Source organism: Hipposideros armiger, unplaced genomic scaffold (genome assembly GCF_001890085.2).
Source record: "Hipposideros armiger isolate ML-2016 unplaced genomic scaffold, ASM189008v1 scaffold_31, whole genome shotgun sequence".
NCBI lineage: Eukaryota > Metazoa > Chordata > Mammalia > Chiroptera > Hipposideridae > Hipposideros > Hipposideros armiger.
Genome location: NW_017731381.1, coordinates 4,182,421 through 4,204,363, shown reverse-complemented (window position 1 = coordinate 4,204,363; position 21,943 = coordinate 4,182,421). Strand labels below are relative to the sequence as shown.

General features: G+C 49.0%; 1 protein-coding gene across 4 annotated transcripts in view; it reads left to right on the top strand.

Moving 5' to 3' along the window:
* The window catches only part of ADA (adenosine deaminase), a 93,247-nt gene that overhangs the window by 36,217 nt on the left and 35,087 nt on the right, over positions 1-21,943 (top strand). For 2 of the 4 annotated variants that reach the window (XM_019636946.1, XM_019636945.1), the window contains exon 2: positions 6,225-6,273. The exons of 1 other annotated variant lie outside the window; for it this stretch is intronic. In XM_019636946.1, the coding sequence (XP_019492491.1) occupies positions 6,225-6,273 (49 nt within the window). Of the gene's footprint in view, positions 1-6,224; positions 6,274-15,866; positions 16,051-21,943 lie in introns of those variants that run through there. One more of the 4 variants, XM_019636948.1, reaches the window with a different exon arrangement.

Here is a 21,943-nt window from a genome sequence, read left to right as displayed (position 1 = left end):
AAATGGGACCATAACTGGAGGACTACAGATGGTGTTATATTAGAGGATGTGCTCTGGCCCTGAAGACGATCTCAAGTGGAAGCACTGTCTTGTGACCTGGGGCCTCAGCAAAAGCCTTTAGTTCTTCTCTGTCCTCTGAACCTGGCTCAGGCCCCCACCCCCACCCCAATCCCGTGGGGTTCGCCCAAGGCTTCTGCTCATGCTTCTTTGCTGATGTCAGCCAAAAAGACTGACCTGCTTGTTATGATAAAGTAACTCTGGAATGAGCACGCATTCCTCCCTCCAGTCTCTTGCTTTACGGGGTGAGGGGACACCTCCATCATGGACCGGGCGAAGACCAGCCTCACTCCCACGAGAACCAGGGGACCCAGGGGTTGTGCCTCTACTGGGTGCCAGGCACCACCAGGGTTGGCTTTTCTACATGTTTTTTCTGTTGCCCACAGCCCTGTGAAATAGGTAACATTATCCCCGTTTTACAGGCATGGAAACTAGGCTCAGCCGGGACGAACCACTTGCCCGAGCCCACACATCTGCTGAGTGATCAAGCTTGGAAGGGACATTCCAGCCAGGGTTTCTGACGCTGTCCCTGGCTCTACCGATTAGTCCTTACGCCTAGAATTTCCCCCTTAGGAAGCCGTTCTTTTCCTTAAGAAATTCTCTTCTGTTAATGGCAATTAACAATGGCAAATAACTCTCAAATGTAGTTTCAAAAATCTTACACTATTTTTCTACCCAGAGGTAAAAACAACTGTGAGCTCTTCAAGGGAAGGAAGGAGGGTTGGGTTTTTTTGTTTGTTGTTTTTTGGGTTTTTTTGCTTTTGTTTTTCCCATGTTCTTGTTGCCTATCCCAGGGCCTGGCCTGGAGCAGGAGTTCAGTAGATGTTTATAGAATGACTGTGTGGATGCCTGAATAAACAAAAGCAGCCACCTCGATAATCCTTGGCCTCTCCCTGTAGAATCATAACTCATTTGGGCAAAATAAGACCATCTAACCTAGAGGCCACAGGCTGAGGGCATGTGGGCTATATGACCCATCAGAAGGTTTTGTTTCATCCATACAATGTCTTTTTAAATTTTTAAGTACTTGCCATTATTTAAACATTAGAAGCTTTCACATAAAATCCAGGCTTCCAGCTTGCGGCAGAGACTGTCACTAAAAGTCTACTTTTCCCCAAACCCATATCCCTCCCTTCCCTGCACACAGATAGACTATAGAGTTCCCAGCGTCTCTTGCAGTTAGCTGGGACCACGTGACCACATTTCCTTGGCTGTGTGGAGCCCCGTGCTGGGCCACATTGGACTATGGCAGGAATAGGCGGTAAACCTTTAGGGTCTTAAGGGCCTGAGTTTCTGGGTTATTTGTTAACGCAGCCTATCCTGGCTAATACAGCTTCTCTTGGAAATTCAGAAACCTGGTAACACTGGGCTAACTTTTCCACGTGGCAACAAGGAGCTAGAATTTTTAACGGCTTTCCCCCTTCAGCCTGGCTGGCGTTTTCTAGTTCACCTGCTCTCCAACTTCAATCTGCCTGACTCCTAGAGTTATTGGATTTTGCAGCTCCTTATCAGATTCAATCTCTCTCTCAAATGTATGGGGAAATTGAGGCACAGAGAGGACAAGGGACCAGCTCAAGGTCACAGTGTGTGGGGGCGCAGAGCTAAAACTTGGACTGGAGTTTCCTAAATCCTGTGCCAGGGTTCTTTCTCAAGAACTTTCTTACATAGAAGCAGAGGGGAGGTTGGATTAGGAAGTGAAAAGAGGAAGATGTCCAAGCCTAGGGCCCTTTTGGGGTGAAGGGGGAGCTAAGTGCCAAAACAGGAAAGGGACACCCTGATGGTGGAGGGGCTAAAAAGAGGAGGGAGGAAGCCATGACTTCTCTCTGATGCCACAGTTTGCATAAGACTTAGAAATGCCCCACAGGCAGCACAAGGCTCCCTCCTCAAGGGACAGACCTGCATCGGGTGGAGACGCCTGGCCCCAATCCTCCCTCCCCATCCCTCTCTGTCTTGGGAAAGGGCCCATGTCCTAATTGCAAAGCTCCATTGACGAGGAAAACAGGAACCAATTTTCCCTCCCAGACAATCAAGCCCTGAAAGAAACGAACTTGCCAAACCATCCATCCCAAGTCAGTGCACCAGGAATATCCCTGTGGGGCGGGCTGGGAGGGAGCCCTGAGGTGTGGAGGCAGGCTCCCTGGTAAGCCCTCGCTGTGGCTGTGCTGGACAGCTTTTCCTCCCCCTCTCATGGCCACTAGAAAACTCCTTAACTCCTTGAGCACCTGTCCACCATGCATTTCCTGGAGTGCTCAGAAAAAGCACACCCACTAAGGAAGCCCCCAGATTCCCCTCTGCACACTTGAATGCAAGTGCAGTAGCATCAACCATGGAGACGTCTGTGGACGTCCAGGGGCTCCTGCGGGGTCGTGAACCCCTCTTTGGATCTACCATTTCTCCTGCCTAGTCCAGATCCCTGCCTGGCACCCACAGCAGCTTTGCTAGAAACTTGGCTTGCTCATCACTTCTCCACAGCTGTGTTCTCCTCCCCCACTGGGAGCCCGCTGGCTCCCCCGGCTCAGACTGGAAAAGACTCTTGGAGACTTGAATTTGCAACCTCCGCCCTCCCACCCACTACCACCCACCACCATCACCACCTTGAAGAGAACAGGGAGTGATCATTAAATGGAGGGCCTGGGTCGAGAAAGGAGAAAAGAGAGCCGCCCAGTGGTCTGACTTCCCTTTCAACATGAAGCCTCTCCTTATTCTGGGGCTTCTAGGTCTATGAAAGGTGTGAGTTTGCCAGAGTTCTGTAAAGACTTGGAATGGATGGCTTCAAGGGAAATCAGCCTGGCAAACTGGGTGTGTTTGGCCCAATGGGAAAGTAGTTATGACACGCAAGCTACACACTACAATCCTGGAAGCAAAAGCACTGATTATGGGATATTTCAGATCAATAGCCGCGACTGGAGTAATGATGGCAAAACCCCCAGAGCAGTTAACGCCTGTCGTATATATCCTATAACGTTTTGCTGCAAGATGACATCACTCAAGCCGTAGCATGTGCAAAGAGGGTCGTCAGTGACCCTCAAGGTCATCAGAGCATGGGGAGCAGGGAGAAATCGTTGTCAAAACCGAGACATCACTCAGTATATTCAGGACTGCGGAGTATAACTGGAATTTTCCTTCTTCAGCTCATTTTGTCTCTTTTGCATAGTAAGAGAGTAGCAGTTGAGTGAAAGTTCACGCTACCTAGTTCTTTCAAGCAAATAATGTTTTTACAGAAGCAGGAGCAAAATATGGTCTTTCTTCTAAAAGGCTAAATGTTTTCTAATGTGTGTATTATTTGATATTAAGCCTACAACTTTTTCCAGTTTGCTAACAGAGCTAATGCTGGTGAAAACTTATCTAAAATCTTGATTATCAAATATATCTCCAGCACATTCAGTTCTTAAAGTACTCCTCAATATTTGATAAATGTGTAATAAAAGACTATCTTAAAACATATTGATCTTAGGCAAAATCCCCTCTGTGTAAGGCATCTGATGTCTTTATCTGTTCAGTCATTTCCAAAAACAGTAAAAGATAACCACTCTTGGTTGGGCAATATAAACTTTACAAAGGAGCAAAATGCCAAATGGCTAAAAATAGAGACAGCCTGAATTAAGAATTTTGTTTTTATAAAGTGCGACCTTTGGTTTAAATGTTTTCTTAGAAATGTTGCTTTTATACAACTTTAAAAACAAACCCACAATTTATATATCAATCTATTTTAGCCCTTTAAAGAACTCTTTTATGCATCTTGCTGATCATGAAGGAATGTAAAGAAGAATAAGATGAACTGTTGCTGTGTCTTAATTTTATTAGCTTAGCTTCATACTTTATGACTAAATCTAGAGGCAGATGAGCATGCAAGTATTGAAATAATTGTGAATTAGCCACTGGTGTGAAATTATCATGTAAAAAATTAACATTGCCAGGAAAGACTTTGCAACCCCTCCCTCCCCCCCCCAAAAAAAACAACAAAAAACAAAAACAAAGAAAGAAAGAAAAGAAAAGAAAAAGAAAAGAGAGCATCCCCCCAGCCTTCCAAGGTTGTTCAGAGCTATTGGTGCAGAAAGGAAGACCCTGCTAGAAAACCCCACAAACTCACAGGGGCCTTGGGCACAAAAGTTGTCCTCAAGAAGTGATTACATGGCAGTGACACCAGATGGGCATGAACGATAGTAATAGCAGACCCTAATACAGGTCTGCAATCCTGCCCCGCACTTCTGAGGGCCAAAACATTCTGAACAAACTAATTTAAGTTTAGCGCTGAAACTCATTTGGTGGTCCAAACCTAATCTGAACAGATGTGTGAGTACTCACATGTTATTCTCTGCAGAAGCATTGACATGTGTGATTATGGCAGGCCCACCCAGACCCCACCGCTGTGTTATATAACATGTGGCATGTGCTTTCTAAACCGCCCCCCAAACCCTCAAAATCCCAAAACTCATGAAGGCCTTGAGTCAACGGGGTTTTAGAGAAGGGACTGTAGCCTGTATATATTCTAAGTGCTTTACATCTGTTAATGCAATCCTTGCAATAACCCTAGAGGGTAGAACTTGTTATTATTTCCATTTTATAGATGAGAAAACTGAGGCTGAGAGAGGTGGAGTGACTTGCTTCTCAGCTGGTGAGTGTTGGAGGTGGGGTTCCAGAGCCCACCTGTCAACCGCTCCACCAACTGCCTTGCTAGGTGAGGTAGGGGTAGGTAGGTGGTGTAGTAAACAGCACGGAATTACCATTTCAAGCTGCTTGTACCTCAAGGACATGCCCAGGAGGGTGTTTGAGGAGTGAACTTGCTGTGACAGATGGCCTCAGAGGGTGACCAACCGTCCTGGTTTGCCCTGGGACCGTCCTGGGTTTTGCATGGAAAGCCCTGCGACCCTGGGAACTCTTCAGTGCCACTCCACCGGGAGGGCTGGTCGCCCTCGATCTTGGGGACCATGGGCCTCTCCCCTTATGAACATCGTGAGCATCACAGCCCACTTAGGGGGATTCTAGGCTCTGAAAATGCATATTGTTCACACAACATGGCTTCTCAGGGCAAACCAAGGGCACTTAACCATGACGGGGGGCGGGGGGGAGAGGAACCCTGGAGGAAGTGCTGGTGTGTTGGATTCACCGAGTGGCAGTGTGTCTGTTCCATCCAACGCCTGCCTAAGGGGTTTCAAGGACAAATGCGACCCTTTCAGGCTTTCCCGTTGAATGTTGACTTTGGACTCCACTGTAAACACAGTGGGGATATTCCTGGGAGGGTGTGGAGCGGGGTTACTCTGAAATTGCAACTTAGAAATGACTGGCTTTTATCCTCAACTTTGAATTTTATCTCAGTCAAGCCCACACCTGACTTCTCAGGAATGAGCTGCACCAGGGACTCATATCCACAGGCCTGTTCAGCCCTGTCTGGGTGCGAAGGAAGAATGCCTCTGAGAAGCAAGGCCGGGGCCACGGGGCCGGCCGGGTGGCGCGGTGGTTAAGAGCTCGCTTGGGATGCCAGAGGGCCCCGGTTCGGATCCCACATATGAGGGCCAGTGACACTGCCCTCTACAGCTAAGATGCTGAACAACAGCTCAACCTGGAGCTGGGCTGCCGTGAGTCGCCAGCGACGGCGTAGGCTGCAGTCCCCTGCTGCAGTGGGTTGCTATGGGCTATGGTGTGTAGCCAGCAGCCAGCAGGAGCAGGCAGCAGCTGCCATGAGACGCCGTCCAGACGTCAGCGACTGATCTGCCTCGCCCGGGAAGAGCGCAATGATGGTGCCAACTTGGGCCAGTGAAGCAATGTCCTCCACAACTAGACTGAAGAACAAGACGACAGCAACTTGTCTGTTCCCCTTCCCCCAATTCCCCAGCACTGTTCCCATCCCCCCAATTCCCCAATAAAAATCTTTTTTAAAAAAAGAAAGAAAAAAGTCTGGGGTATGGATGCAGGAGAGAAACGTGCCTGGGCTCCGAGAGGGAGAATCAGCCTCGTGTGCTGAGGGTCCCAGGGGCTCCTGAGCTGGGTGGAAGGAGGGGGGCGGGCGGGATGCTAATGCCATACAATCCACATGACCGCTGAGGGCTCCCCCAGTCAAGAACGCAGGCAGGAGCTGCTGGTTAAACATGGCCAGCTGAACGCACCTATTTACTTCTACTGTTCTTTGAAATTCCGATAAAATGACATAAAGGCATTTTTTTTTAAAGGCATACCTATCTACGGGAACAAAGAGAACATACGAGGAAATAGCAGCAGGTAAGAGGAGTCAACCAAATTCTGGAAGCTGTAAAGCAATGGTGAGTGGGGATTGATGAGACGTCAGGACATAAGACAATTTAAGGTCCTTAGAAAGACTCAAGGGATTGCAAGGACCAGGAACCTCCAGAGACTGAGGGCCAGGGCAGGGCTGAAAACGGAAGGGTTGCTTGCTTATCTGTCTGGGGGACAATTGGGCTTGTACGTCTCCTACCTCAGCTGACACAGACAGCCCATGACCTCTCCCCACCACAGCAGAAGGCTCACGGATGCGAGAGGCCGGATGAAGATAAAAAATCTGAGATAACGTTCACCCAAGGCTCAGCACAGGGCCTGGAACATAGCCAGTTCTTGGTAAGTTGTTGCTGTCATTATTATATCTAGATGACCGCTTTCTGTCTTGTTCTCTTATTTTCCTTTCTTGGTCAGAAAAAGGCTCAAAGACACATGAAGTCAGACAATTAAGTACACAAACTGGTTGCAATGATGCTGCCAGCATTTTTTGGTATCAGAGGAATTATTCATCATGAATTCGTACCAACTGGACGAACACTTCACCGAGTTTACTATTTGGAAGTGCTGAAAAGGCTGCGTGAAAAAAGTTAGATTACCTGAACTTTTCGCCAACAATTCATGGCTCTTGCATCACAACAAGACTCTGGCTCCCACGGCACTGTCTGTGAGGGAGGTTTTAGCCAATAAACAAATAAGTGTATTGAAACACCCTCCCTACTCACCTGATCTGGTCCCCAATGACTTCTTTCTTTACCCGAAGATAAAGGAAATATTGAAAGGATAACATGTGATGACATTCAGGACATCAAGGGTAATATGATGATAGCTCTGAGGGCCATTCCAGGAAAAGAGTTCCAAAATTATTTTGAAGGGTGGACTAGGTGCTGGCATTTGTGCATAGCTTCCCAAGGGGAGTACTTCGAAGGTGACCATAGTGATATTCAGCAGTGAGGCATGTAGCACTTTTTCTAGGATGAGTTCGTGAACTTAATTTGCATACCTCGCTCTTAGGAGGCAGGAGAGGCAAAGCGGAAGGCAGAGTCTGGCTGCCTGGCAACGCCCCTTCACTGACCCCCACACTCTCCTCACAAGCCAGGCTGTTTGATGTGGAAGACATGGCTAGTTGCCTTCCAATATTTACTGTCTTCTTTTTTGGTAACAGGATCCCCTTTGTAGCTAGCTACCTTGCATTCCAGCCTCAAGGTACTTCCCCGTCTCCCTTGCAATTCTGTGTGGCCATGTGACTATATAAGTGGAATTTGTTGTGAGGAAATTGGGAAGTAGCTTTAAAAGAAGGAAGCTGGGCTGGCCGAGTGGCTCAGTTGGTTAAGAGCTCACTCAAGAGTTTGAGCTCTGAGCAACAGCGGTTCGAGTCCCAGCCCGAGCTGGGCAGGATGGCTCAGCTAAAAAAAAAAAAAGAGAGCTGACTTTTTCCATTCTGCTGTCTGGATTGCTGATATGATGGCCAGTACTCCAGCAGCTATTCTGGACAATAAGGACAAGGGCCATATGCTAGGGAGGACAGAGTGGAGAGATGGAAGGAGCCATCTTCATGGAGTTGCCATATTAGCCATGCATTGCTCTCCTTTCAACTTCTGTTACATGACAGAGACACTTCTTTCTTGTGTTGCGCACACCTGATCCTAATCCTTTTGGATACATTTGAGCTGGGGACACCCTTCCCTTGTCCTCTTTCCTAGTCAAAGATCCTAGAAGATCAGAATCAGCAGAGACCTGAGTTATGATAGAGTCCACAGGGCCAGGGACAAAAATCTGGCCCTTCCATGTATTCTTGAGCTCATGCAAAGTTTTAAAATTAGGAGATATTGGAACATGTTTTAAACATTAAAATTGTGGTTTCTGGCCATTCTTGAATAATTGGGGGATCTGGCAACACTGAATTGTTACCTGAGCACGGCGGCATTTAAATAGGGTGTGTGCTCCCTCAGTGCTCAGCCCCCACTTCTGTTGCTTGCCTCGGAGCAGCACATATGCCTGTGTCATCTCCTGTATATGGGTTAGCCTATGAGCTACATGTGCCTATGCGTTCTCCTATGAGCTTGGTATTATGTGTGTTATTTCAACTCATCAGATGAGGAGTTCAAGGCTTCCAGAGAACTTGTGAGAGGCGGAGCCAGGAACCCAGGCCATCTGCGTTTCCTGCTTGCCTTGTCAGAATTTGTGTTTGCAACCCTTGCCTTCCCAACCACTTCCCTGAAGTGCACAGAATAAAATAGAGCCACAAAGGAAGAAATACTTAAGGACCCTCATCACACTGTATCAAATCGAGGACACTGGCTCTCCTGGCTTTTTTTTTTCTCCATAGCCTCAGTGCCTGGCGCAGTGCCACCCTAGGGAGCTGTGTGCTGAGTAAATGAGGGGACACAGAGCAGAGCAGGGGTGCAAATCCAGGGCTCCTGCCTGCCCGCCCAGGGCTCTGCCCCGAGATCTGGCTGCCATCCAGCCTACCCTGCTTTCTCCTGGATGTGACAGAGGTCAGGGGCACAGGCTCTGAGGTGTAGCGTATTCATACCCAAACTCTAGCGTCATCTCTCACCAGCTGTGATCACTTTAAGCCTTGGTTTCTCCCCCAGTGAATGGTGCTAATCGTGGTGCCTGCCTCACAGCGCTGCTGGGAGGATAGATGAGATCAGGCATGTAAATCCCTTCTCTCGGTGACCAACTTGATTAATAGTAGCTGTTATTGTGACATATAATGCGTGTGAGTGTTTGGGCTAGGGAGGGATTAATTTGTCCACGTCTTGAAAGCCTTTCCTTGAGGTGTCGACTTGCCCTCGCTTAACCCAAGGCAGCCTGAGCCCTGCCCTGCACAGGACTGGATGCAGGTCATACTCAGGTGAGGGCTTCCCAAACAAGATCTGACAATTAAATTCGCAAACTCATCCTAGAAAAAGTGCTACATATCTCATTGCTGAATATCACTACGGTCACCTTCGAAGTACTCCCCTTGGAAGCTATGTACCAACACCAGTGCCTAGTCCACCCTTCAAAGCAATTATGGAACTCTTTTTCTGGAGTGACCATCAGAGTTATCATCGTATTACCCTTGATGTCCTGAATGTCATCAAATATTTCCTTTATCTTTGGGTAAAGAAAGACATCATTGGGGGCCAGATCAGGTGAACAGGGAGGGTGTTCCAATACAGTTATTTGTTTACTGGCTAAAAACTCCCTCACAGACAGTGCTGTGGGAGCTGGTGCATTGTCGTGATACAAGAGCCATTAATTGTTGGAGAAGAGTTCAGGTTGTTTTCGTTTGATTTTTTTCACTCAGCCTTTTTAGCACTTCCAAATAGTATAAACTTGGTGAACTGTTTGTCCGGTTGGTACAAATTCATGATGAATAATCCCATTGATATCAAAAAAAGGTTAGCAACATCGTTTTGACTCTTGATTCGGACTGACGGAACTTTTTTGGTCGTGGAGAATTGGCTGACTTCCATTGTGCACTTCGACGCTTTGTTTCAGGGTCCTATTGGTACACCTATGTTTCATCACCAGTGATAATACGGCCTACAACCTTGTCTCTCCAAAAGGTTTTGGCAAACTTCGACTCTCCTTTGCTTTTGTTCATCAGTGAGCTCCTTCCGCATGCCAAGATTTTCAGTTAAGGTTTTCCTATCTGTTTCTCTATCGATGTTTACTTGGACTGCTATGCTTTTCACAGTCAGCTGACGATTTTGACGCACAGTTCGACGAATTTTTGCAATGTTTCCATCAGTTTTGCTCTTTACTGGCTACCCTGACCTCTCTTCATCAGTGACGCATTCTCTCCCCTCAGAAAAATGTTTAATCTGTTTGTACACTGCTGTTTTCTTTATGGCATTATCCTCATAAACTTGGACTAACATGTCCCTGATTTCACTTTCACTCTTGCCAAATTTAACAAGAAATTTAATGTTTGTTTGTTGTTCTAAAGTCAAGCTCAGACATTCTCGTGACAGCACACAAAAACATGCAAGAACAATAATGAGCGTCACTCAGCAAGACACCGCCACACGTCAACACGAACAGAGCTGTGAGACACAGATACACCAAGGTTATGAAACCTTCCCGAGCTGTTTGTACGGTGCTGCCAGTGTCAGTGCATGGTGGCAAGTTCGTGAATGTAATTGTCAGACCTCGTATATCTCAGGAGCTTGAGGACAACGACCTGAAATGCCCATTTTACATTCCATCATTTCACCAACACATAACAAGTTCCTACTCTCCACCAGGACCTGGGTCAGGGCTGGAAAGCTGGGAGAATGAATCTATCCTCTCTTTGAAGACCATCCACCTGGCTGGAAAGGTTAAATGAGGTCACGTGATTCTCTAGTACACGGAAATTGATGACAGGTTTTACGGGAAGGGAAGCAAAAGTGCTTCCTGGAGGAAGGTGCATTCCTACCCCAGCAGAGATGCCAGAGAGATGATCACCCACATCCCTGTTCTCCTCCCCTTCCAGCTTGCTGCTGGATGCCTTTCCCAGGCTCCCCCACAGTGTGATGTGCCCACATGACCCAGCTGTGGTGACTGAATGCAGGCTGAAATGCTGTGTGCCACTTCTGAGCTTGGCTCCTCAAAACCTCAAACCCTCCTTGATACTCTCTTCTCCCTCTGAATGGCTGAAATAAAGATGAACCCAGGGCGACCTTGAGACTCACAGGTTGTAGACTGAGGCTGAGTCCCAGAAGGACTGAGCAGAGAGTTGCCACCCACCCAGAATTGTTACATGAGCAATAGCTCAATTTCTAGCATATTTGCCAGGCATTTGTAACATTCTATTGTAACAATACATTTACCTTGAAAGCCTGATTTTCTTCATTTTGTAATGTTTTCCCTTCACAACTTGAACAATTACATTTGGTGCTATGGCACTAAGTTTCGAAGGCTATTGTTACAATTTAAGTCTTTGTTTAACTGGAGATAATACTCCTGGCCAGTACTCGTTGTTTCAGGATATTCTTATTTATTAGTTCTGTTTGCCTTCGTTTCCTTTTGTTGGCTGGAATTGGACCTTGGACTAGATTTTTCAGGAAGGATATGTGAGAGTTAGAATTCCTTCATGTTTGAGAATTTATCTGCCTTGTCTTCACAAGTGAATGACATGCTGTGTGGATAATGCATTGTGGGGAAGTCATCTCCTTCCATCCCTCCTCCAACTCTACAGACATTGGCCCGCTGTGTATTGACATGGAGAAGCTCAAGGCCAGCCTGTATCACCCAGGGTCCTGGGCAGGTACCAGTGATACACTCAAACTGAGGACCTGAGGAGAGTTTACTAAGGGAATTATTTACATTCAGTTATAAGATGAATGAAGCCTGAGGAGCTCATGTATAACGTGGAGACTACAGTTGATAACACTATTGTATAACTGAAATTTGCAAAGAGAGTAGAACTTTTTTTTTTTTTTAAAAAGAATTTTATTGGGGAATTGGGGAAAGGGAACAGTGTTGGGGAATTGGGGAAGAGGAACAGCCAAGTTGTTGTCCTTCAATCTTAGTTGTGGAGGGCGCAGCTAGCTCAGCTCCCAAGTCCAGTTGCCATCCGGCCGCTCAGCTCAAGGTGCTGTGTTTAATCTTAGTTGCAGGTGGGTGTAGCCCACCATCCCATACAAGAGTCGAACCGGCAACCTTGTTGTTAAGAGGACGTGCTCTTACCAGCTGAGCCATCCTGCCCCCTGTTGGCAGCTCAGTGGCAGCTCAGCCTCGGGCACAGCTCACTGGCCCATGTGGGAATCAAACCGGCGATCCTGTTGCTCAGAGTTCACGCTCTTAACATACTGAGCCACTCGGCCAGCCCCAGAAGAGTAGAACTTAAGTTTCTCACCTCGCCCCCAAAAGGTAACTAACTATGTGAGGTGGTGGGTATGTTACTTAACTCAATGAAGGGAATCCTTTCACAATGTATACATCTACCAAATCATAATGTGTACGCTTTAAATACCTTACAGTTTTGTCAATTGTACCTCAATAAAGCTGAAAATAAAAAATCATTTACTGTCAGTGACCTCAGTATATGCCCTCAGCATCACCTCTGCATGGCAACAGCTCCTTACTGCTAATACCTGAGTGAATATCTCTCTCTCTCTCTCTCTCTCTCTCTCTCTCTCTCTCTCTCTTTCTCTCTCTCTCTCTCTCTCTCCCCCCCACCCCCCCCCTCCTGCCCCCAGCCAGGCATTTTCTAGCCATGGGAGCAAGCTAAGCCAGTGTATTGAGCAAGCTGAGTGCCAAGAAGTTAACATCCTGGAAGCAGCCCTTAAACAATGTCAGAGGGCGATGGTGGATAAACCATCCTGGCTCCTCACTTAACTCTGACACGTACTCTACATCATCTCCCAGAATTCCCTGAGGGACTGAGCTCTAGACAACCGGTCTGGTCACCCGCCCATATGGGCGTCTCTCACTTCCTGTCTTACTTGTACATCCCCCTTCCCATGTTTCCTGGGATCTCTCCCCACATAAACAACTTGCACTCGACCCTTTGTCTCAGGCATCAGCTTTTGGGGGAACCTTAACCCAGAGCAGAGTCTAGGGAAAGCAATAAAGGCTGTTGCAGCAGCCTGAAGCTAGTAACAAAAGAATCATTGCCTTTAAAAAGGGACAGGAGAGAAAGGTATGGAATGGAGAGGTCCTCCTGCCGGGAGCCATGGCCTTGGGTGAGAGACACCGTTAACCCCCAGTGACTGTGCAGGGAGGAAGAGAGAGACCATGCATCCTGACTTCTCCCTCCTTCCCTCCTGCTGGTACCCTCTATCCATCAAACCCAATCAGAAGCCAGACGGCAAGACAGCCCGGTGTGTTTCCATCGTGGTCAGGCTGCCTGGCACAAAACAGTGTGGAGAGTACCTGGGAGGGTAGGGAAGGGGGGGTCAACAGAAGATTTGCAGCACATAGCCTGATTATTTTCCCTTGCATTTGACCTGCTTGGAAAGCAGAATTTTGATAGTCTAAGATCTGAGAAAAGGCTTTTGCAGGTGTCGGGATGGAGTTAAGTAAGGTGCAGAGACAGAAGAGGCTGGCGGGGGGGCGGGTAGGAACTAGCATTCCTGTTACCTACTGCTGTGTAACAACCTATTCCAAGACTTAGTGGCTTCAAATAACAATGCTTTTATTGTATACCACACTCTCAGAGGTCAGGAATGTGCGCTGGGGTCAGCTGGGTAATTCTTCTGTTTCACGTGGCACCACTGAAGTCACATATTCAGTTGGCATCTGTTCTGGTCTGGAGGGTTCCAACATGGCTTCACCAACGTGTTTGGTCCCTTGGTGGTGATGGTGGAAAGGCTGTGCTAGGCTGGACTGTTGACAGGAGTGACTAGATGCGGATTCTCTCGTGTGATGGTCCCAGGGTGGTTGGATTTTCTACATTGGAACTCAAGGTTGCCAGAGAGAGAAGAATGTTCAGGAGGCCCCCATGGAAGCTGCAAGACTTCTTATGACCTAGACTCAAAGTCCAGGAATGTTAATTTCACCACACTCTAAGGGGCGAACAAGTCACTCAGTAGTCCAGCCCAGGTACGAAAGGAGGAAAATTAGACTCCATCTCACAATGGGAGGAGTAACAAAGAACTTATGTCACCTTTAATCGACCAGCTAGTCATCCAGGTTGGCTAGTGTTTAAGAAATGTGCCAGGAAATGATGGGACTGACTTTGGAGAGGGACTTGAATGTCACAGCAGGGGCTGGGGAGACAGTAGTAAGGTGGAGAGTGAAGGTTCTAGAGTCAGGTTCAAATTCAAGTCCCAGCTCTGCCACTTGCAACACACTTGCCAAGCAGGCGGTTCCTTGCTTTGAGCCTCAGTGTTCTTCTCTGCAAAATGAGATCAGTTCCTGCTCCACGGTGTTGCTGTAAGAATTAAACAGGATGGTGCTTATGAAGGAGCTAGTATGATTTACCCTGAGTAACACAGAGCCAGGAAAGGGTCTCACAGAAAACCCCGCTGTTTTCCACAGTGTATCAGAAGAATCATTTTTGACCTGCTGTCTGCCTCACTCCCACATACAACCCAACCCAAGTCCAGTGGATTTTACCCACTAAACGCAGCTTGAGTCTGATTCTCCCCCCACCTCCCCCGCCGTCACCAGCAGCTCCTCTGGGAAGGCCGAACTTGTCTCCTTCCTGCTCTGGCCTCTCTGCAATGCCCTCCCCTCGCCCAGGCTTCACTTGCTCAACCTGCAAGGTGCACAGGAGCCACTTGGGGAATCTTGTTAAAACAGATGCCCGTTCAGTAGGTCTGGGGTGGGGTCTGAGAGGCTGCAGTGCTAATTAGCTCCCAGGTGACATCGATGCTGATGATGCCTGGACCACACTTTTTTGAGTAGCTGGAGAATATATATATATTTTCCCCCCCCCCAAATAAAGTGTGATCCTGTCTTGCCTCCACTTAAAACGCTCCACTGCTTTCCCAGCACTCCTAGGGGAAAGACCTTGCCACGTCTCACAGGCCCTGTGTGACCTAGTTCTCATCTGACTTTCCAGCGCCTCACCCTCCACTCTACTGCCCTCTCTTTCCCCCCTTACTTATTATTGATTTATTTATGATATATTGAAATAAATAAAACCACCATCCCGCCCCAGCACTGGAACATCACCAATAGCTTGAATGTACCTGTAGGTTCCTCCCCACGTCTCCCTCTCCTCACCTGCCCCTTTCACCTGAGATAACCATTCTTCTTGAATTTGTGTTTATCTTTCCCTAGATTAAAATTTTTTTTTCTATCATTGCAAGTGTCTGAAAATGCATATTTGGGGTTTTGCTTTTATTATACGTTCTAAAACTTGCACCATAGTGTACGTACAAGTAGTTTTCTGCGACTTGTGTTTTTACTTCACGTTGTTTCTGCGATAGACCTGTGCTGTCTGCTGCTGAATTTCTTTCCATTTTACTGCTGTATAATATCGTCCATGGTGTGAATATTCCACAGTTTCTTTGCCCACTTGCCTGTGGATGGGCATCTGGGGTGTTTCCAGTGGTTTTGTCATGAACAGCGCAGGTGTGAACATTATCCTACACATGCTCTGTTCTCTGGCTGCAAACTGGCAGGTTTCTTGAGGGAAATAAATGCCTAGGAGGGGGTGTGCTGTGTCCCTCCTCCCCTTCTCTCATTCCCCAGCTCCCTGGGGTTTCTCAGGTAAGATGACTCCACCTGGGCTGCACTCTTCCACTCCACCCCCAAGCCAACCAACCCCCTTCACCTGGTACACTCCTTCAGGTCCTCAGAGAAGCCTTCCCCGACCTGCAGGCCACGGATGGCCCCCATTGTAGCTCCCTAATTATACCTTTATGTTGTCTGATTATGTGATGAGCCTGGGTCTCGCCCGGTAGCTTGTTGCTCCCTTCCCAGTTTCCAGCTGGGGCAAGGCACACAGTAAGCGCCCAGGCAGTAGCTTGAGTGCTGCTCAAGGGGCCGGCAGGAGGGAGAGCCCACAGGTGGCTGCAACCCTACATACATTCCGGGGCTAGAGTTTTCGGGAGGGCCACGGCCCACAGGGAACTCGTGTTTGTCCCGATGCTGGGCCGGAATACCAGGAAACGCTCAGCTGGGGATAGCGGGGCGGGGTCTCCGGCGAGGGGCGGGGCGGGNGGCCGAGCCGGGCTCCGTTAAGAAAAGCGTGGCGGGCCGCGCTTACTTCGGGCCCGGGGGAAACGCATCCACCACCCACCTAGCTGAGATCACCGACCTTCAGCCGAGAGAGCAGCGGCGGGGCGCACGCTTAGCACCATGACCCAGACTCCCACCTTCGACAAGCCCAAAGTGAGCGCGAGCGGGGACTCGGGGTTCGGGTTCCGGCTTCTCGTCTGGCTGGAGGGCTTAGGGGCATCCTCACTAAGGGAGCGAACTGGACCCCTGCAGGCGCTTTCTGCCCTCAACTCAGACGCCCCCCACTCCCCCTTTCGCCTCTAAGCTGTTTAATGAGAGAGTGAGATAGGGAGGGTGCTGAATCCGGAGGCGCCTCTGGCTGGCCTCCAAGTTCTCCTGACGCTGACTTGGCCCCTCTGGGTCTCAGTTTCACCGTCTGCCAAATGGGCATCCTAGCACCGGGTATGCTGAGCAGCTGTGTGAGCCTAGGTAGGGGGCTTGACCTCTCTGAACCCCAGCTGTAACATGGCGTCAGGTGGCTACAACCATAGGTGCCTAGTAGCGCACAGTGGGTATTGAGCATTCTGTGAATGAAAACTTTATATTCTAACACTGTGATGGTTTTGTCAATGCCAAAGAGCCCAGGTTTGTAGAGGAACAGTGAGTCATCCCAGAGAAGGGGGGGAGGGGAATGGGGTGCCCCCCCACCTCTCTTTACCCTAGGGGCAGAGGGTTAGGGTGAGTCTTACGCCTGGGGCCCTGGTAAGGTTCGTTCTGGGCCAAGCTGCAGCCACTGGCCCCAAGGAATAACTTACTCTTGTTCTTCCTCCCATTAGTTGCCGTGTTTTGGGAACGGTGGGGTCAGGGCTCACTTAGCGGGTTTCAGAGCCCTGAGATTCCATCCAGGGCGGGGAGGAACCCAGAAGTCTGCCCAGCAGAGTGAATCAACGAGTAGGATTTGAGGCTGCTGAGGGGGTCAGGGGAAGGAGTGAGCATCCGTCCGCTCGTGCGGATCCATCTGAGAAACAGGTGTGAGTGATGATGGCCGATGTCCCAAAAGTGTTGGTGAGAATTTTGTGTGCAAGAAAAGAGGAGAGGAAGGAAAGGAGGACTCCTGAGGAGGTGAGGCCTTGCTGCCCCCACTGCTGATGCCCCCACCACAGGGCAAATGCGCAGCTACTTCCCGTGAGGTGTTTCCAGTGCTGGGGCAGCACCCCTCCATCACTCCCCTGCCTCCTTCATACCGTGTCTTAAGGCCCCTGCCCCATCATTAGTGGTTATTTCCTTTAAAGGCTTTAAAAACAAAACAAAACAAAACAAAACTGTTTCTGGATTTCCCCTGCTCTTGGGCCGGGAAACCACTTGACCCTGATATGAACCCTAAGGCAGCAGACAAGGCCCCTTGATGGACAGTGAAATGGGAATTATGAAGAGAAATAATAGGCACCACTTTTTTTTTTTAAGATTTTTATTGGGGAATTGGGGGGAGGGGAACAGACAAGTTGCTGTCATTTTGTTCTTCAGTCTCGTTGTGGAGGATGTTGCTTCACTGGCCCAAGTTGGCACCATCATTGCGCTCTTCCTAGGCGAGGCAGATAAGTCGCCGGCTTCTGGATGGCCGCTCACTGTGGCTGCTGGCCGCTCACGCTGGCTGCTGGCTACACATGGTAGCCCATGGCAGTCCACTAAAGCAGGGGCTGCAGCCTACGCCGTCGCCAGTGACTCACAGCAGCCCAGCTCCAGATTGAGCTGTTGTTCAGCGTCTTAGCTATAGAGGGCAGTGTCACTGGCCCTCATATGTGGGATCCGAACCGGGGCCCTCTGGCGTCCCAAGCCAGCTCTTAACCATCGCGCCACTCGGCCGGCCCAATAGGTACCACTTTTATAGAACTTACTATATGCCCCAATTTGATCCTTGCAACCCTTTTATAACAGCTTCATGGGGGAGGGACTGTTACTATTATCTCCAGTTCTTGGCCTTGCCCGATCCTTTGATTCAAGCTGGCAGATCATTTCCTCTCTCTGGGCCTCAGTTTCCACACCTGGGAAATGGGCTTCACTGCCTGGGGGTGGTGTCCAGAGGTTAACAGGTGATGCTTAAGGGTGAAGAAGGTAGAGTGTCACCCACAATGTACATGAGGTGTGATAAATTTTATGTTCTCCTGAGGAGGGAACGTGCCTGAGCTGGCAGGGGAAGGAGTGTGCGTCTCAGAGTCACTGTGACCAGCGCCAGCTCCCTGCCTTCCTAACGGTGGGGCAAATGGTCACTACTAGTATTAGTAGCTGGTGCTTATTGAGTTGGGTTATTGCTTTGCGCCAGGCACCATTCTGAACATGTTATCTGCATGAATGCATTGGATGCTAACAGTGACTCTGTGAGATAGCTGGTGTCGTCCTGCTTTATAAATGAAGAAACAGAGGCACAGAGATTACATAGGCTTGGAAGACCACACAGCTAGGAGGTAGCCAAGCTGGGGTTCCTGTGCCCCTAACTAGCTGTCCTGAACTGCCTCAGCAGAATCCTTTGGGGGTGGCGGTGCCAGTGCCCCAGGTGCAGGCCTCTGTGACTTCTCATACCTACCTCCAGGTGAGACCCAGGACCTGGCCAGCTTTAAGAAGGCAGAACAGGGCAGTGCTTTCCAAACTTACTGTGTACTCACATCACCCGACTTCTCATAATTTTCTGACTGAATCAGGACATCTAGAATGGGGGCTGAGATAATACACTTCTGATCCGCTCTCCCGTGATGCTAATGCTACTGGTCCGTGGACCACGCTCTGAGTAGCAAGGCCTTAGGCGGCTGCTTTCCTGGTTTGATTACATCATTCCAATACATGCTTCCTGAGCACCTACCTGTTGGGCACTGGAGGCGACACAAAGGGAGGTGGAGGGGTGGCCCTTATGAGTCTATTGGGTTGTCGGAAAAGTCATGATGCATTTTTGCGACGAAAAACATAGAAAAAATACGTCATGACTTTTCCGACAACCCAATATTTCCACAGAAGGCAAGGCTGGAAAATGCATGCCACTCAGGAGTTTTTTATTAGGGGGCGGGCAGGGGGCAGAGCAATGCTGATCACATGCCTGTTATTGTATTAACAATAATAATAATGGTTGTCATTTGAGTGTTTGTGGGTATCTGGTACCTTCTGTGATTTATCTCACAGAATCCTCTGGACAACTTCACAAAACAAATGTTTTCATCCCTGTTTATGGATGAGGAAACTGAGGCTTGGAGAGGTGAAGTGACTTGCTCAGGGCTACGCAAAATCAGAGAGCCTGGAAGCTGCAGGCTGGCGAGTGAGCTGGCCCAGGTCGGAACAGTTTCTAATCCGTCCCTTTCTGATGCAGAGGAGAATTGGGGCTAAATCTCCAATCTACTTTTTTCTGTCTCATATTTGAATGTTTGCTCCGAGTCAGGCACTGTTCTAATTGCTTTGTAGGTATTAACTCATTTAATGCTCCCAACAGTCCTCTGCGGTAGGTCCAATCATTCTCTTCATTTACCTATGAGGAAACCTCTTCATTTACATATGACGTTCAGAGGGGGGAAGGAACTTGCCAAAGTCGCACAGCCAGAAAGCAGCAGAGCTAGACCAGAACCCGCATCAAACCTGAAACGGATGTGGTTGCTCCCGCCTGCTTTGCTAACTTGCCATCCCCACTTTGTGGGGGAGGAGCTAGAATCAGGGCAGCCTTGGACTTCAGGTAGACTGGGGTGGGATCCCTGCCTTACTACTTAGCAGTTACAGAAGCTCAGGTGGACAGCTGGCTGAACCCCAGCTTCTTTCTTTGTAAAATGGGCTTGATAATACCAAGGTCATGGGGTTCTTGGGAGAAATTGATGTGCTGACTGGTGCTTGTGAAGTGCTAGGCTGATAAGCAATAGGCCCTAAGGTCTGCATTTCCTCTCCGGGAACTGCTGTGGGGCTGCTGTGGACTCTGGGAAGGCTCTCCGCCTGGTCTGCCCCGTGTCTGTCTGTCTGTCTGTCTGTCTGTCTGTCTGTCTCTCTCTCTCTCTCTCTCTCTCTCTCTCTCCTCTCGTCTTCCTGCCTCAAAGCCCATCGTCAGCACTGCGTTGGGCTTTCAGATCTTTTTCAGTTACCAGAGCCACCTTTTAAAATAAAAATGGCCCTGGGAAGAGCCTGCCTTATACCGTTACAACTCGTGTGGCAGTTGGGAGGGAGCGGGAAGAGAGAGACTGGATTTTTTAGGACGCTTTCTGTTTAACAGGAGGAAGTGAGGACCAGAGAAGGGAAGTCTCTGCAGTCACACAGCAGGACAGGGAAGGCTGGCCAGCCTCCAGACTTTATGTCTGACCTCAGATGGGCTTGGTCTGGGTGAGCAGGGGCCCGGTAAGCTGGGAGAAACTTGTTCACCTGCCCAGTTGTCCTAGGGGGTGTCCCCTGCAGCAGGGAAGGGTAGGACTGTGGCTTGGCTTTGAACAGGGGAGAAGAGTAGACCAGGGGGCCAAAGTGAGGTTCGAATCTATATTTACCCAGAGTGCTGGGGGCAGGCTCACCTCACCCTTTAGGGTTTTGAGGCCCCAGAGCAGCAAGGTCCAGGGAGGAAACAGCCTCTGGGGCTCTTATGACATTGTGCCCTCTGCACCAAACTGATGGGCCTCTCCTCTGGGAGACCTGACCTCCCCTTGCCTTCCGCACACCACACCCGGTTCCTTCCCACATTCAGGACCGCAGTTCTAGTTACCGTATTTCCCCATGTATAAGACGCACCCTTTTTCGAAAACCTTGGGGTCTAAAAACTGGGTGCGTCTTACACAGTGGTTGTAGATTTTTTTTACTTGCATTTCCCACTTTTTCGCGCTTGTTGTCTTTGCGCCCATTGTTTTGCACTTGTTAAGAAGTGCGGCATTTTCAAATGCCATAGATGGAACTGAGGACGAGGCAATATATGAAGACAGTGATTCGTCATCAGATACAGATGAGGACAAGCTAATGGTTGGGAGTTTTGACCGCGATGAGGAGTTGTATGAATTTTATGATGAATAAAACTTGAGTTCAATAACTTTATGTAATACATTTTTTTTTCAAATTTCGGGCCCCAAAATTAAGGTGCGTCTCATACATGGGAGTGTCTTATACATGGGGAAATATGGTACCTATGTTCCTGTGCACTGCTGCCCCAGGTAGCTCACGCTTACTGAGCACCTACTGTGTCTGATGCCGTAGGAGTCTCGTGGTTACTGCTGTCTCCCATCTGGCCCTGTGGCAGCTCTCTGTCTTCTGTTCCGGCTCTCCACACCTGCTCTCCACACAACAGCAGAAAAAGCTTTTCAAAAGGGACTCCGCTGTTTAAAGCTCTTCAGTGGATCCCCTGAACAGTGACCTGTGAGATCTCCCTGCCTCCCACCTCCTGACTTTTTCTCTGGCCTCGTTTCTCACCACCAACCTCATTCTTGCCAATTCCCTGACTGGCCCCTGGTTCAGACGCTGCTTAGCACACGCAGCTCCCTGTGCCTGGAACAATTCTTCCTCCTTCCTTCTGTCTTCCCCGCTGGCTGACTCCTCTATTTGTCTCTGCCTCAAAGTGATCTTTTCTGGACATTTGCTATATTGTCCCTCCTCCCTTCTTGTGTGTGTGTGTGTGTGTGGTTTTGTTTTTTTTCTCATGCACTTGGTTTATTTTTCTGTCATGGTTTGTCACGATGAGTTCAGAAAGGTGTGTCTGTTCATTGTCAGGCGGGGTCGGCTTCCATGTGCTAGGGTAACCAACGTCCCCAGGATCTAAGGGGTCGAAAGCAGCAGAGCTGTCCGTCATTCTTGCTCACACTGAATGTCTGTCAGTCTGCTCATCGCAGTCATGCATGGACCCAGGCAGAGGGGCGGTGACCATCCTAAACATTGCCAGTTGCTGTGACAGAGTGAAGCAAGTGCGCTGGGGAGTCTTGTGTTGGCATTTAAGTACTTGGACTGGAAGTAGCCACGCAGGCTCACCCACCCACCAAGGGAGCAAAAGGCAGCAGGGACAACCTCCCAGACTTACTACTCTCAGGGGCTGCTCCCCTCTCCCCCTCTCTCCCTCTCCCCCTCTCTCCCTCTCCCC